The following is a 16,809-nucleotide window of genomic DNA, read 5'->3' on the forward strand; positions in this document are numbered from 1 at the left end:
TGGGTGTAATTTATTGGGGTGTGTGCAGAGCACCTGGTCTCATAGGCAATTGTGTTAAGTATTTGTGAGTTTAATTGGGGTGTGATGCACAGAGGGCTTTAGGGCCTGCAATGCAGTGCAGTTCTCCTTCCTGCACTTGCTTGTCAATACAAATGCTGCACATTCATCAAGCAAGACTTATATCTCGGAAGGAAAACAACGTGGTTTGTGTTTCTGTGGGAGGAATGTCTCAGTTCTGGTGCACTGTTAGGACGTGAACAATCTAGACTGGTTGTTGCACGTACGATTGCTGTTATGTGGCTTTCCTATTCCTTCTCATTCCTGGTGTCTCACTGGCTTCACCTTGATAGAGCCAGCATTACCAGACTGACACGTGCTTCAGTGCTGTTTGTATAACGTGCGAGTGGGAAACTCTGTAGGATCTTATGGGAAATAGGGAATGGCTGGGGGAGGTTCTGGTTGGATATTAGGAAAAAAAATCTTCTCAGAAAGAGTGTTGGGCAGTGGCACAGGCTGCACAGGGAGATGGTGGAGTCACCGTCCACGGAGGTGTTCAAGAAATGTAGCAATGTGGCCCAGTGGGCATGGCGGGATGGGTTGGACTAGATGATCTTGGTGGTCTTTTCCAGCCTTTATGATTCTATGACTCTATCCCCTGAGCTTTTCCTTGCCCGCTGCCTTGCTGTTCCCATGCGATGGCAGCCAGCCATCCCCTGCCGCAGAGACCTCATGCTGGCGTGGTGTTTGGACATGGGGACGTGAGCCACGTGCCGGATCCCTCCTCTCCCCGAGGCCTTATGTTGTGCTGTGAAATGACTTAAAAAATACCTTGCCTCCTCTTCCTCATGCCCTCAGAAGCATCTCCCAGGGTACGCTTACAAGGTAAAGACGATGCCGCCTGCTTGGTTTGGGAGCGTCGGTTGTTTGGTGCACACCGTGGGTATTTCTGCAAACGTGGTCCTTTTTCCATCTTCAAAGCATTTTCCAGCTGTGAACTAAGAGCACATGCACTTGCTGAGAGCACACACCCCTCCTGAAGCAGCTGATGCTCAGGAGAAATCTCCCCAGTGTGACACATCGCTTTTGATGCAAACAAAATGACGCCGTATTTCATCAGCGCTATTAAAACTATTTAAGTAATTGAATTAATGACACTTCCAATAGCCTGTAGGAGACAAATCTGATACACGCCCTTCTTTTCAGTTTTTCTTTCTGTTTTCTTATTGTTTTCTTGTTTCCCCCATGCAATGCTTTCATTTGTGATCTTACCATTTGCTTTTTGATGTGTGGGTTTTGTGTTAAGTAGCTGATCTCCGTACTTCACGGCATTGGTACTGTTGTATATTCAGCAGCAAGAGTGTCTTCATTTGAAAAATACCATGAGAATGACTGGGGTGCCTCATCTTTCATAGTACTTTTTCCAGACATCAGGTTTCAGTTTGCTTTGCGTCCATTCTTTGGAGAGTGCATCCGTTTTAGTCCTTGAAATGTGCTTATCTTTAGCATCTTCAGCCTGGTTTTCCACCCTCATTCGATCTCCAGTGCTTCTCCACCATCCTTCCAGCTATAGATATCCAGCATCCATCCCCTGTGAGCCCACGTTCGCTTTGTTTTTCCTACATGGTCCCCATAGCTAGCCTAACATGAGTATTTCTCTCTATCCCTCGCCCTCAAACAGGGCTAACCCTTCCCATGCAGATGGGAAGACAAGGTGTGACAAGCTGCTGTGCTGTGTACCATTGCAATATTGCCCAGGACAAGGTGCTCAGATTGCTCGCCCTTCCTATGTCAGGATGGCCCCAGTATGGTGAGAGGCAGCTGATGGAGCCTTCTGCTCCGGGCACTTCCCTGGCTACAGGCAGACCTGGAGACAGCTCTGAAGCCCTCTGCATGAGTGGGCAGATAGCCGAGTCAGGAATTCAGTGAGGCCCTTTTTTCAGCCCAAATGTCCATCGTTTCACGTGAGTCTTCAGCATTCTGGATGCAGCTCACTTTTCTCGCTCTCTTTGCTTTTCCAGGTGAGGCAAATGAAGAAGCCTTTGCTGAGGAGTGCCGACGGAGAGGACAGCACGCCCTGCCCTTCCAGCCCACCAACACTCGCCTGCTGAAGCCACACAAGCCTGCCAGTTCCCCCAGATATGCCTATCATTACAATAGCGATGAGGTGGAAGAGCAAGAAAAAAGCCGGGTTGCAAGCAGCTTGGAGAACCCCTTTTATTTATCAGGTGTGCAAAATCATGTTGATGAGAAATGCGCAAAAAAGGATTCATCAGTTAGCCTGAAGGGGAAAAACAAAAGCCGGGCCAGGGGGTGTTGCTGTGTGACTTAATGCTGGCGCCCAGTGGATAATAAACAGCCGCTTGAGTGCCTTCGTCTGCATTAGCTATGCTCATCCACGTAGCCTAGATTCACAAATGCCCTGGGATCCCCAGGGCCTGACCCAAGGATCCAGGGTAAACTTTGTTTTGTTATGCTGCTGAAGTGCCCGTGCTCTTTGTTCTTAAAAGTGAAGACCTGTTAGGGAATAACTAATCGCAGTACTTTGCACATTCATTTATTTAAATAGTGCTTGGTTTACTTGCTGAAGGAAAAGTTCAGCAGCTTCATATTAATTCTGGAAGCTGCAATTTTGGGCATCTAAATCCTAATTGAGGAGGCTGAGACTGTTCAGGCAAACAAGGAAGTGTAGCAATTGGCCTGGTTATTTTTGGAAGTGCTTAGTCCTTTGATGTACTTCCCATTTGTAATGTTTTAGCAATATAATCCAGAGGCTATCTCAGGCAACAGAACACTCAGAGCCACTTGATTTAATCAGAACATGTGGTCAAAACTCGCTCAGGACTGCCAGGACTGACCAAAGAGGCTGTGAGGTGTTCGTGGAGATCTCCAAAAGCTGCCTGGACGTGGTGCTGGGCACCTGCTGGGCAGGGGTTGGACCAGATGGACCCAGATGTCCTTTCAACCTCAGCCATTCTGTGCCTGTGAAACATGAAGATGCCTTGGTGTGTGGATGCCCATGCTCGGGGCCCTTCTCAGCAGCGCTGGGTTCAGTGAACTGCTGGGAACTACAAGTTCCTGGGATCCTCAGGGCACACACAGTGCATGGGAAAGGTGTGCTGCAAAAAAATGAAGGAAAAATACTACGTTCCCCAAAACACACGCACATGCACACATGTTCCCAATGCTATACCAAATTCTACTGTATTTGAGCCTTTAAATCTAATACCCTATACTGTACAAAAGACCTGCAAATACCATACACAATGCCAGCTTTCAAAAATAATCAGAAATATTCAAATAAATGTTTTCCTGATCAGTTACTAGAAGTTTAGCTTCATGAGGAATAGCTAATTTGATTTGATCTTTAAGAAAAAAACCACAAAACTCCAGAATCCTCCACCTAATCCCTGGGCTGATGTACTGAAGGCTCCTGAACGAGGGTTGCAGGGTCAGATTTCTGTGTTTATGGCTGGCACAAAAACCCAATAACTTGGCTCGCTATTTGGGGGACTTCAGGTTCCCTGTGATCCTAAGAATGTTTTGTACTAGCTCCCAAAGAACAATTTTTGGAGCTGTTATAACATTGCTCAGGGCTTCTAGCTGTGAGTCTATTTATGTTCCAAGGTGCACAAGTTTGCAATTAAAATGAATTTCCTGAATTATCTGCACAATCCCCAAATCCTCCATCCTACCAGTAGATTCCCATAAAACAGATATAAAAGATTCAGGGTTGAAAATAGGATTGCAGTCAAGACTATGATTTTACTGTTGCTTTAAATGTTTTGCCTGCTGTTCCTCTGATAGACAGACAGTGGCTGCTGAAGGACTGGTCGAGTTAGTCATAAAAACCTACGTGAGTGTCTTAATCTCTGCCTGGGAAGTTCATGCGTGAGCCCTGGCCAGCAATGCTGTTCTCTTCCATGGGTGCTCACCTCTGTCAGCTCAGCAGGCTCCACAGCTCTCTCACTGCACAGACCCTTGCTTGCTCCCACTTGGCTTCTCATTTATCACCACGACAGCTGCCGTGCGCGGGGGAAAGAGCCGCATCGTTCTCTGCCTTGATCCAAAGCTGTGGTGGAAAATAGCAGAGCTCCATGGGCTCGGCCTGGCGCAGCTCCACTTGGATGGGATCGTTTTTTGCCACCGTTGGCACGCGGCCCTTGGCAGCGATTGCTGCACGGCAGTTTTAGATGTTGTCCCTGCTCTAGCACCCAAAGCAAATTCTCAGTGGTTAATGAGTCACCTGCAGTGAAATGATCCTCTTTACCCAGCTTAAAGAGTGGGAATGCTTGAGTTTTAATTTGTAAGTCCTTAGCAAATTGAATTGGAAGGGCGGGGGGTAGGTTTCATCTTGGCTGTGTGGTGAAGCCTGTGTCTCCCCAGTGCTGACTTTCAGACCGTATTCAGACGTGCAGTGAGGGCTTCCAGTCATTGCAGTGAGGTTTTAATACAAACTAATTCAGTTGGATCTGATCCTCACCTTAGTTGAATGCTTTGCGTTTTAGTAGGAATTGCACCAGGTTTTATGCTGTTACTGGTTTCATAATGGTCTTTTAGAATAAAACTTCACCTTGTGTTCCGAGGTTGCTGAGAACAGTTCTCTAGCTCCAAACAGATAACTTTTATGGCAAGAACTCAGGTACTGCTAGTGGTGCACTCCCAGACTGTGGTGTTCATCTGAACAGGGGTATCCAAGTTGTACCATATTGGTACAGCACAGACCTGGAGGTTGCAACTGCTAATGGAACTGTGACTTGGGAGTTTTGATCCACATCTAGCAGGAATGATTTAAATACTTAACTGTAAAAATACTGGAAAATACTTGATACAAAAGATCATTGTTTGCAAGATGATATTGCAAGGTTTGCTCTTCCTTTTGAAATAGCTTGCGTTAACCTAAAGCTTACAACATTAATAATTCATTTCTGATTCATTTTCATCTGCTGGCATCACCAAAGAAACCTCTTCAAAAGAATGAGCTTAACTAATCTTGATCCTTACTGGCATGGGTTCCTCTGCTGGAAACTTGAGCTAGTCAAGCTTCATTACATCTTTAACACAGTGTCCGTTTTTCTTACCAACGTACAATTTCCTGAATTACGCATTACTAACTAGTAAATTTGAAGTGCTGGTTGTCCAGACTAATTGCCTTGTAATTCCCTCACATACTTCTATTTGGGTATGTAATGGAAAGTAAAGCCGCTTTGTTTTCTGTAGAAACCTAATACATGAGGAATGCTGGATGTGCGGGTGTGATGGGAATGAACTCTCCCGTTGCTCTGTGTCCCACAGTGTGGCTCCCTGCCCCACTCCTTTATGGGCAGAGGGAAGAATGCCTACTGGCCTGGGCTCGTTGCCTCCCTTGGTCTACTGGAGCTGCCCTTGTGCACATTTTTTTTTTTTGGCTGCTGGTAGTAGTGCATCCCACTACCCTTTTGCTTCCCATAGAAAGTGGCTGGATTGCACATGGAAAGGCTTCCAAGCCGTACAAGCTTTTGCTTGCCATGTGGGAGTAAAACCTTGGACTCTATTCAACAATGTGTTACCTTAATTAAGAGCAGGTAAGCAGGTTGTATCTGGCTTGGTACGTTCTTCTAACAATTCTTTGCAGAATTGGTAATGAAAATAGTATGGTGAGCAAGCATGAAGGAAGGCCCCAGTAAGTTGCTACAGTTTTTTCAGTCCCCTAAAAGATCACAGCGTGAATTACATCACAGGGTTGGACAGTGAAACTGGAGAACTCATGCCTTGGATTTAACAGCCAAGGTAATTAAACAGTGGAGTGGCATACCTAGACAGGGTGGGATGTTTTGTCAATGCAGCCCTTTACATAAAGGCAGGCTCTTTTTCCACAATGCTCTATGGCATAGGCAGCAGTCATGGTTGTGGCGAGAGGATTAGTAGGTCAAATTGTGGTCTCCGTTGGGCCGTGGGTTGGGCTGAAAGCAGGGAATGTGAAAGTAGAGCTCTAATTGTAAACTGAGTCACATGCATGAAATTAGACTGAAGATGTGACTGGGGGTGAATTTTTTGTAATGGCGTTTCTGAGAATGGCCAGGCTGCAGTAACAGCTGGTGGCTCCAGCACAGATAAGCTAGCAAACTTTGAAATTACTTTTACATTTATTGTTTTTATTAGAGAAATACCTCTAAGAGCAGAAAATTAAGCAGCGTGGTCTGCAAAACCCAACTTGCACAATGATCTTTTGGCCCATTAAAGGTCCACGTGCATGCTGGGGCCTCCAAGGCCCGAAAGAGCTTGTCCCTTTGGATCCGTTGCTGAAAGTGTTATTCCTCACTTGCCATTGCCTTCCAAGAATGTAATGAATTCAGACTGAAAATAACTGTGCCTCTGCAAGGTACAGATGGCTGAGTGGTGACAAACCAGGAGAAAAGTCAATCTGGGACTCAGCAGAGAGGCTGCCCAGTTTGTTTTGGTCCTTGTTGAGTGGTTGAGGGTTTTGCTACAAAGTGTTGGAAGTTGGCTTCAGCTTTCATCAGCTTTCTGAAGACCAGAATAATTTCTGTGCTCTTTATGGTTCTTCTGGAAGTAGAAGAGAGGGAGATGAAATAGAGAGTGGTTCAGCAGATGCTGTTCATTGTAGACAAGAATGACCCAGGTTGTAAAGCAGGTGTAATTCCAAACGGTGTGGATTCTTGCTTTATCCATTCCTGACAGCTGACAGCAGCAAGAAAGTACCATGTTAGTCTGATATCTACCTTCATTTGAATGAGTCTGATTCCAAATATCAAAGCTTTGGGAAGCTCTCAGAAACTATTTTTCCTCCACCCTCCCCTGAGGCTCTTTATCTTAATAGAATGCAATTCTAGAGTTTGGATGGATAACATTTAGTTCCAAGGGTGGAAATTTGCAAAGTCACTATCCAGGACCAGGACTGCTTGGTTGAAGCCTGCTCGGCTGGGCAGCAACTATGGCAAGTTTCCATGGACACTTTGTGATACTGGCGACTCACCAGGACACATTTACCTCAAATTAATCAAATAGTAATGGGGCTGCTGCTTTCTAATTCAGATTTTGTTCTCTCATGACTTTGGGGCTAGGCTTCTAAACCAAGGCAGCTAAATATGCTTTTAATTAGTGCTGGTTGAAGCAGTCCAGTGAAAGGTTACATCTTCTGTGTGCAATTCTTATTTTTGTTAGGAGCTGCTCCACTTGTTTGGATCAGGTTTCTGGCTGTTATCACCCAGCATAGCATCACCGGAGCTAATGGACAGACAAAGTTCGACCTATCCTTTCTTCTTTGGTGAGGGTAGAAAGGGAAAGGGTTGGGAATGAAATTATTTATCACAGCAGGCTAGAAGCAGAAAGGACCTGGCAGTTTTCTCCTGAGGAATACTCTGTATTTGTGTGTTATCTCCTTCTTTGGCCAATCTGCTTCTGTGTGTCAGCGATAACACTTGAAAGATTTCCACTTTTTACCCTTATCATTCCTGAGCTGGTAGGAGACTGCATTGTCAAATACCTAGATATCTTCATACTGCATTATTTTAACATTTGAATTGTTTCATTTGTAAGACAATGAATTATGTGGTATTCACTTTGAGCCATAATTTACATTTGACTCCCAATGTTCTTAAGGAAAAGTTGCTGGGATTGCTTTCACAACCTCACGCATTTGAAGAAAGTAGATGAATGCACAAAAAAAGAAACTGATATAAAATAGCCGCATCAAAAACAATCATGCCTGTATGTGGAAGCCTTTTGGAAATGCTGACAGTGTTGTGAAAATGAAAAATGACAAAATTATGACGCTTATAACCTGTTAGGGTTTAATGATGCTTTCTCAAATACGTGTTAACGTTTCATCGTTATTACGTGAAGTAGTTCTGATCAGTTGATATGATGCTGTTTTTCCCTGCGGTGAAGAGGAGAATCCTTTGAATAACAACACTCTTTGGATGACCAACCCTCAGGAACCAGCATGTCTCCTCTGCCTCCATTGGCCTCTGTGGGAAAGCCAAGAGATATGCGAGCCCTTCTGGGCTGTGTCCCTTACAACATCTTTTAATGCCAAGGGATCCCAGTTTTGACAATGTATGGCAGACTGAGGGGCTGACATGGAAGTAAACTTTGTGGCTGGAGCTACTGAGGAGATATTGAGGCAGTGTTGCCTGGAAGGGGGCTCTGTCAAGAGGGTGAGTGGGCACCAGGCAAACAGATAATCATCTGCAGTTCCACAAAGCACTGGCACTTTATTTATTTCTTAAACAATAGCAGTGTTTTCCACTCTAACTTTGCACAGGCTAATCACTCACGGCAGAATTTCTAAATAAACATCCTGGTTCTTGACTCAAATGATTGCGAAAGGTGAAGTAAAACGACACAGCGTAGGAGCTGGAGTGATAACCTTGGAGCAGTTTCCCTTTGCTGCAAGGGAGTGTATTTCCTCTCATACTCGAACATTTGCTAGCGTCTGAAGTGGCTTTAGCCCAAACATTATTGTGTGGTTCTGCTAAAGCCTTAAACTGAGGAACTACAGCTCAACAAAAGTAATTGTGCTTGGGAAGGGCTCCTTTAGCATGACCTCAAAGCATCCTGGTGATCGTGGCTCTCATGCCATTTTCTATTTCCATCTTCATTTTGCTGTCGGTGCTAACTGGAGGGATCGGCTGTGGTGAGGTGGCATTCTCAGGGTCCCATCTAACTGCTTGCAGACCAACTGGAGAGCAGAAGCCAAATTCCAGACAGGCAGAGCTGTGCCCTTGCTGGCCATTCTCCAACTCGCAGCCTGGATCCCATGTGTCTTATAGGGGCCCCATTCCCTGTGCGGAGCACACAGATTCCCAGGGGCAGAACATTGCTGAGCTAGAAGATCCGTCTTGACACCTCATGGCATGATTTGCTTTTGGTTATTTGAGGGAAATGTGTGCTACCTATGGGTTGAGATTTCAAAATGCACTTGGTAGATACGGTGCTGGTTCTGCACAGTACTGGCAAGGCTGCGCTTTGCTGCAAACTTGGAGGAGAGGACAGGATGCAGAGCAGGAACTGTTCTCCGTGCATTTCTCTGGGTTGAAAACCAGTGTTGGGATGGTGATCACATGGCTGGAAGCTTGTGCCTGTTGAACCAGTAGCAAGTAATTGTTGCTTGAACATAATGCTTCCATGAGCTGTGGTAAAGTAGGGCCTATGGTGCATTGTTAAGCATGAGCAGGCTGATGACCTGCATGTAAAATGCATATGTAAACACAGAGCGCCTTATTTGCTCAGAGTTCTCAGCATTCCCTATTCTTTAAATGGAAATGCAAATATTGTGGTAACTCTTTAACTCCTGTGGGCAGGAAACACCAGTACTGAAATGGCTCCTGTTGTGTAAGTCTTACTTATTGCTTCCATTTGGAAAATCATTCTGGGTTTGCATGTGTTCTGATTTTGAAGCTTTTCCTGAATGGCTTTGAAGTCTTTTGAAAGTTCTCAGACATTTTCAGACTTCAAAGATAGATGCGGTTTTCTTGCTATCCTAGTAGAACAGATGATTTAAAAACAAACCAACAAAGATTGGAAAGCCAGATCTTTTCTTTAAGACTCCTTAAACCATTCAGAGAATGTGTGTGCTTTTGATAGATAGAAAAGGCCATGGATACTGTGAATGGTGTTTCACAAGCCCTGTTTCCTCAGGATACAAAGAAGGCAGCAAGAGGAGGAAGCAGAAGCAGAGAGAGGAACAGAAGAAGAAGAAGTCAACCAAAGGGAGTTACTAAAATGGACATCTCTGCTATGCCAATCCCTTTATTAAAACGGCAACTTACGTTACATTTGAGCACACCTCTTCTGTGTATATTTTTCAATTGTTCACACTGCTAGTAAGGAAGTGACTCATGTTTAAGACTGTACTAAAATTGCACTATATTATTCTTTTTAGTTTTCACAGAGTGGCTTTCTTGCCGGTCAGGTTAAGGAGTTTGGACAGGGCTGATCGTGGCTAGAAGTGTGTTATGTTTGACGATGGAGGGTATTACAGAATCTCGTACCTCTTCCTTCCCTGGGACTGAAGTTCCCCTTGCCTAGAATTAATTTGTTTTGTGGGATACAGAGGGTTGTGCAAACACCTGTTTGTTCAGTCACCCCAGCATCACCAGCAGGCTTGCTGGAAGAAGAGTAAAGCACCAATCCTGTTCCCTCCATCACTGAGGGTAGGACTGAGACGTGAGCTCTCTCGTATGGTAATTTATGCAAACTTAATAAATGACTTCAATGTTTTTTTCTTTTTATCACCCAAGCTGGGCAGCAAAGGTTTGTCCCCGCTATCAGAATGATCCTTCATTTTAAAGTGTGAGATGAAGTTACATCCTTTGGTTTTAACAAACTTGGCGTAATTATGGTCTGTAAGCACTCCTACTGATTTCTGCAACTGTGGTTGACTCCCAATGAATCATTTAGTGAAATCATTCCTTATTTTAAAATTTTGCTTTCAGAAACTAGAGACAAATGAGTTAAGTGCCACTTTACAACTGCTCTTCCTGCTGAGTAGATTTTAGATAATGAACATATTTCAGAATCCGTGTAAGATTTTATCAGGTTGTTTCTGCAAAGAACTCACATCTTTATGTATGAAAGCATTCTGTGTCACTTTTATTGCAGGACCTTTTTTTTTTTTTAAATTTGAAAATGTGTCTTCAGTTTAAAGGAAATCTGCATTTTCTGGCTAGGTTACTTCCTTGCTTCCCATAATCCTCTCATGTGCATGATATATTGCTTCCCTTAACCTTCTAGTTTGTACAAAGCCCTTCTGTTGCCTTAAGCATTTACCTGCATGTTTCTTGTCAATATGTTGCCTCTCTTCTTAACCTCCAGGCGGGAGTTACCAGCCCATGGTTTTGTGTTGTTCCTTGTGTCTCCTCTTGCCCATGCGCTGTTGATGTAACAGACTTAAACCTGGCAATATTGAAAGTCTGCAGTTCCTGGAGAAACTCACTCATCCTAATAGAGCAATGCATATGACGGTGTAAGGAAGGAGCTAAACAGAAAAATCAAGTCTGCATTTTAGCATGGTTTGATATAACAAATTCTGTGTCTGGTATCTGAGCAGTTTAGCTTCAAATACATGACATAATGTAACCTTACGCAAACATAAAACCATACGTGAACTGTTAGGGTGTTTAAATTAAGCTCAATATGAAATAAGACTGAGTACCAGTTTTCTGTCACTTAAGTATCACTTTTTCATTTTGTGCAGTGTTACTAATATTTAAAAATAAAGAAAATTCTCCTTTACACTTTGTCCTCTTGCACTGTAATGTAGACTAGAGCTGACACCAGACGTTCATGTTTAATTTCAATTATAGTTTAAGCTGTAGGCACAAAAGAGAAAGCCCACCTGCATAAAATACCCACAGTCTCACCCCCCATGATGGCTTTTGTTGAATCCATGAGCGATTTGATACAGACCCCATGTCAAATAGCTGATACTGGATAGCTAGGGTTTATCCTTGGTATGTTGCCATAGAACCATATACATCAAGTGGAGCTTGCATGTTAGCTGTACAAGTGTCATACTGAGTAGTACACAGCACTTTGAATTGCATCCCATTTAGATCTCCTTCTGCGTTTTGGGAGGAGTCCCCATCAACAAGTATGTCAATTTTAAGTGCCTTTTTTTTCTGAGGAAAATGGTGCATGCTGTGGCAAAGCAGGAGAGGTGAGGAAGGGAGAGGTGACACCAGCCTAGGGCTGTCTCCCCAGGCTGTCCCCATGCTGTGAGCAGCCTCGTGTCATAGAACAGCATGGCTTTGGATCAAGAATGTGTCTGGAAGAGTTGGAGCAGACTGGGATTTAGGTACGTAAATATATGCCTGACTCCTATCCCTGCATTAGGATTGAGTGAGGACAGAGCTTTACTTAGTTATGAGACCTGCAGGTTGTTGGTAGGAATTTGGTTAGGAAGTCCTTAGTGAAGTGTAGGTCTCCCCATTAATGGCTGTCCAACCTTGGGATGCCCTTGCTTTGAGGGCATCCTTATCACAGAAGGTGTGCTTGCAGCTGTACCTCTGCATCTCTTTAGAGAGAAACTCTTGGGAAACACAGTATTCCCAGAGGAGGGAATCATGGGCACCATCTTCCTTCTAACTACCTAGAATCTGCCCAAGCTTGCCCAGAAATTAAGAAACGTGGGCCCAGGGCCATAATTCCTTACTTCAGCCTGGTTATTTCTGGATGTTAACTGAAAGGCAACAGAGTGCCATAGAGCAGGGTTACCAGCTTGGGTTTTCTGACGTGCTGGCTTGCAGGGCAACTCGGACACAGGTCTGGGTTGAGCAGGCACATACGTGAGGGCTTTGCATCCCTCTGCCAAAGGTGAAGGCCACATGGTGGTACGGTTACTTTAGGTATGTGTCTGGGCTAGAAAATGCAGGTGGGTGTGAGATAACACCACTGATAGCATTGGCCCACGAGTGATGTGTGAATAAATGGATTATGAAAGGTAGGAAAAGATTTCCTGACCATCCAATAACACTCGCATGGAAGAGCTGAGGATAGAAACAGACCTGGTGCAATGTATAAAATGTGTTGCAAAAGGATTTGTTACAGAGCAGACACTGGGGCTCAGAGACACAGGGTGTTTTCAATCCCTTTTAGTATCCCATGAGAAAGTTAAATGATATGGGTGAAGAATACACAGTGAGCTGAGAAACAGCATAATTAAAATGATACACTGAAAACAAAACAGTCTTATCTTCAGGTAGGAGGACTCGATCACAAACAAGCAAAGCAGCGAGAGATAAAGGTTCCTGCTCCTGCCACTATGAAAATGGTTTAAATTTAGGTTTTTTTTCACACCTTTTAGAGATGTGCACAGCCTGCTCTTTGAACTATGGTTCGTCAAGACTTTGATCTTAAATGATCTTGGGGAGAATAGGTGTCAAACTGATAAAAATGTGCTTTCAAGTTGTTTGCCCAGACCACGATCGTACCGGGGCAGCCTTCAGATCTGGAAGCAACAATCCTAAAGGTAAGACAACCCCAGCTTTCTATGTTGGCTTGGCTGCTTCTTCCCTACATTTCAGAGCCATCTCACGGTTCATGTATGTGGTCACTGATATAACACACCTCAAAGATGCTCCTTTTGGAAAGAAATCAGGTACCCAGAAAAAAAATGCATTCCCTCAGGCCCTGTTGCTGTTGCAGAGAGCACAGCTCAGCGCTGCCCTCCACTCCCTGTGAGGAGCTGTATGGCCATGAGCCCTCCCCTCAGCTCCTCTGCTCTCTGCCAAGCAAACCCAGGGGCCTCAGCACTCCTCATCCATCTTGTCCTCCAGACCCTTCACCATCTTCATATGTTCAAACTTAGCTCATATTTCAGTGTTCTCCTTCTCACTCCATCTTTCCTGTCAAGCATCTTTCTGCCTTCGCCGTAATTCTTATGTTGACAGGGGGAGTGATAGCACCACACATGATTAAATATATTTAATTCTTCTCTTCCCAATGTGTGAGTTGGAATCAGATATTGAGAGACTTTTTATCACTATTTGCATAACTCTGCCCATTTCTACCTGTAGCACTGAGAACTCTAAGCAAGGCAAGGAAAATTTCCTCTCTGCTGATTGAAATTGGGGAGCTTTGAGCTGTCTACAGATGCTCAGGTTTAAAAAAATGCTTATATTTGAAACAGTAACAGATTCAGCTGCCTTGTGTCCATGCGCTTTGGCTTCCCACAAGTTTTTCCAGCAGAAAAGGCTTGGGTGGGTTATTGGGAAGTGTCAGATTTGCTAAGTACCTTGCTGGTGCCCTCTGACAGCAGCTGTTAGCTACTGACAGCAGGAGAAGCGTTGCCAGAGTGCTGAGTTGCTCTGAGAGGATGCTTCCCATGTGCAGGGTTAGGTTACCTCATTGCTCTTGTCACAAGGAATAGACAACTCACTCACGTATTTTGCATATCCTGAACTGTAGCACCCCAGAACTTCCTTCTTCCAGGATGCGTCGTGTTGTCACTGCAAAGCCAGCCCAAAAAGTGAGTGTCGTGGGGTAATAAAGACACGTTCTCATAATGAGTCTGAATACTTTGATTTCAGGAAAACACCTCTGTGTCTGTCTGGAAGTGATCACAGATTTTCTAAAACATCCCCAAAGAGGGAACAATATCTCAGTGCACTGCTTGATTGCATCTCCTCAGAGTTGTTTCCATTGGCATGCACATGCACCTTTCTACTTACAGAGCATACATCATTTTTTCCATCCCTTGTTTGGGAAGTGCTCATCCTTTGGTCAATGCACTGTAAGGCTGCCAGTGGTTGCAATGTGTTGGGATATGGAAAGTGTTTTTACATTATCCCAATATTAAAGAGTTAGGCTTGGGAGAATTTCCTTAATTTAAAAAACAGAATTTGCTTTCAAGTGTTTAAAATGCAAGCTTACAGTACAGAGTGGTTGATCACCTAGTAGGCGAACACATCTCATAGAACCATAGAATATCCTGTGTTGGAAGTGACCCATAGGGATCGTCAGGCCCAACTTCTGTCTCCTATCTCAGTAATGTATAAAGATAAAATTTAAGAAATATGTATTTCTGCCTAGATTTTGGACAGCCTTGGATACGCTAAGCAGAGCAGTGCTGGTTGTGTACTGCTACGTGAGACGAAGAGAGAGGTTGAAGCTCCTGTAATTAATCAAGCACTCAGAGCATTAATGAGCTTCAAGCAGCCATGGAGGAGCACTAAGTAGACACTTTCCACAGCACCCGGAGGGACGTGCACCAAAGGTGCATGACTCGATCCTGCAGCAGATACAAGCCACAACCTGCTGTACCAGTAGTGTTGTGACAACCTGGGCTACACTGCTTTTGGATCCAAGTCAGTGGGTAACCAGCACCAGGTCCTGCCCAGCACTGTGAGTCATGTTTTACACCCACAAAAATGACTTGTTCCCTCCCTGGCCCACTGGCCTTCCTTTGTTAGTGACTAATGGTGAATGCCTAGAGGAGAGCACGAGAACAGGCTGAGCACGTAACAACACTTCGCTGCAATATTTTCCCAGCTGCGGCACTCAAAGTCAGAGGCTCCTAGATCTAGAAATGTTGTTTTTTGGTTGCTTAATTTTTGTTTGCATTGATTTCCATTTTCCTAGGAAATTGCTTAAAGGATACAATGTCCTAAGGCAAGGAATCTGCTGGGAGAAGAGAGATTGCATTTGTTTTAAACGTCTCCCTTTGGCTTTCTCCCTTCCTTCATCCTTTCATTAGAAGAGACCTGGAACACCACATTCTCATTCACCTTTTCCACACTACGCCTGATTTTCCCATGAAGCTCAATGTGAGCTCATTGCCATGTTGGTATCTCCAGAGCTTGGTCATAGAACTACAGAATGTCTTGGGTTAGAAGGGACCTTAAAGATCATATATTTCCAACCCCCTGCCGTAGGCTGGTTGCCACCCACCACCTCAGGCTGCCCAGAGCCCCATCCAACCTGGCCTTGAGCACCTCTAGAGATGGGACATCCACAGCTCTCTGGGCAGCAGTACCAAGGCCTCACCGCTCTCTGAGTGAAGGGCTCCTCCTTCTCACACCTTCCCCTTCCTTCTCACCCATGTCATCTAGCAGTCCCTAGTGGCTGATGGTGTGCACATCCCTGATTCCTGCAGCACTGCATGTGGCACTGCTTTTCCCCTTTCAACTTCATTTTGTCCCCTGTCCAGATGCTATTTCCCAGATGTGGAAATCAGGGCTGAGATCATCCCTATTCTCCTCAGCACATTTTGTTCAGGGAAGGCTGCATTCAAGCATTCACTTACTGGGTTTTAGGGTCACCAGCTTCATCTGGGAAATCTTAATCAGCTGGGCAGTTAGTCATGAGGAAATATCAGGGATGGTAGGGGAGGATTTGCAGAGATGGGAGGGTGCAGGAGATCAAATGATTGTTAAAGTGCAAAGTCAGTGCTGGCCCATTGCCTAGCTGGATCCAACTCCCAAAAGCTTGTGTCAGAATCTCTCATGTTTTTAGAGCTCTCCAGATCTGGTTTAGATCCTTCTCCACTTTATGATTATCATAGAATGATGAAGATTGGAAAAGACCCATAAGAACATCACATTCAGCCATCATGTTTTGCCCAACCAGGCAAGACACAAGCTGAGCAACAGGATTTCTGTTTGCAGTGCCTCTGCTCCTATAACAGCCCTGCTGTGGTCAGGAGGAGCATTTTTGTCTGTACCTGAGCCCAACCTCTTCTTTCTCAGCAGAATTCAGGTGTGGTGGTGGCAATTTTTTAATCAACGCAATGACTTCCCTTGGAAACACAGATTTTTCTATCATGAATGCTTAGGAAAATATTATTCAGCTAATGTGTAATGCAAGTCTCAGGTTGCATTAGGTGATGGGATGTGATAGAACACGATGGCGTGAGTCACCTCATATCATGTTTTATTGTGATGTGTCAGCTGAGAAAGCTGAAGAGCTAAAGATGTTTCTACCAGAACAATTATGAAACAACTCTGGTTCATGCAGAGATTAGTAAGTTTTTCCTAGGCTAGTTAGCTGATAGGTTTAGGTCTGTGGTTTAGCAATGTTTTGTTAAAGTTGCTAATAATGAGTTGCTTCAGAACCTATTTTCCACCCAGAGAAGTCATCAGTCTGTTGTTGCCACGGGTCAATTTAAAACTGGAGTCATCAGGTCAAGAGTGGGTCTCCAAGCCCAGGAGACATACTTTTATTTTAGGGCTACCTTCTGCTGACTTCAACTAGATACAACAGTGATACCATCACCTGTTCCTGTCAAAGAGCTAACAATATGAAGGAATAATGTGGAAATGTATAGATGTGGTACTTAGGGACATGGTTTAGCAGGCAATATTGGTGGTA

The 16,809-nt window shown here is 44.4% G+C and overlaps 1 protein-coding gene across 2 annotated transcripts in view; it reads left to right on the plus strand.

Moving 5' to 3' along the window:
- The window catches only part of DNAJB6 (DnaJ heat shock protein family (Hsp40) member B6), a 48,585-nt gene extending 37,350 nt beyond the window's left edge, over nt 1–11,235 (plus strand). The window contains exons 9-11 of one of the 2 annotated variants that reach the window (XM_010712394.3): nt 2,019–2,225; nt 3,805–3,853; nt 9,640–11,235. In XM_010712394.3, the coding sequence (XP_010710696.1) occupies nt 2,019–2,225; nt 3,805–3,839 (242 nt within the window). In that variant the 3' untranslated portion in view covers nt 3,840–3,853; nt 9,640–11,235. The remainder of the gene's footprint in view (nt 1–2,018; nt 2,226–3,804; nt 3,854–9,639) is intronic. The other variant, XM_003206958.3, reaches the window with a different exon arrangement.
- Nucleotides 11,236–16,809: the final 5,574 nt, after the last annotated feature.

The sequence above is a fragment of the Meleagris gallopavo genome, chromosome 6 (assembly GCF_000146605.3).
Source record: "Meleagris gallopavo isolate NT-WF06-2002-E0010 breed Aviagen turkey brand Nicholas breeding stock chromosome 6, Turkey_5.1, whole genome shotgun sequence".
Classification (NCBI taxonomy): Eukaryota; Metazoa; Chordata; class Aves; order Galliformes; family Phasianidae; genus Meleagris; species Meleagris gallopavo.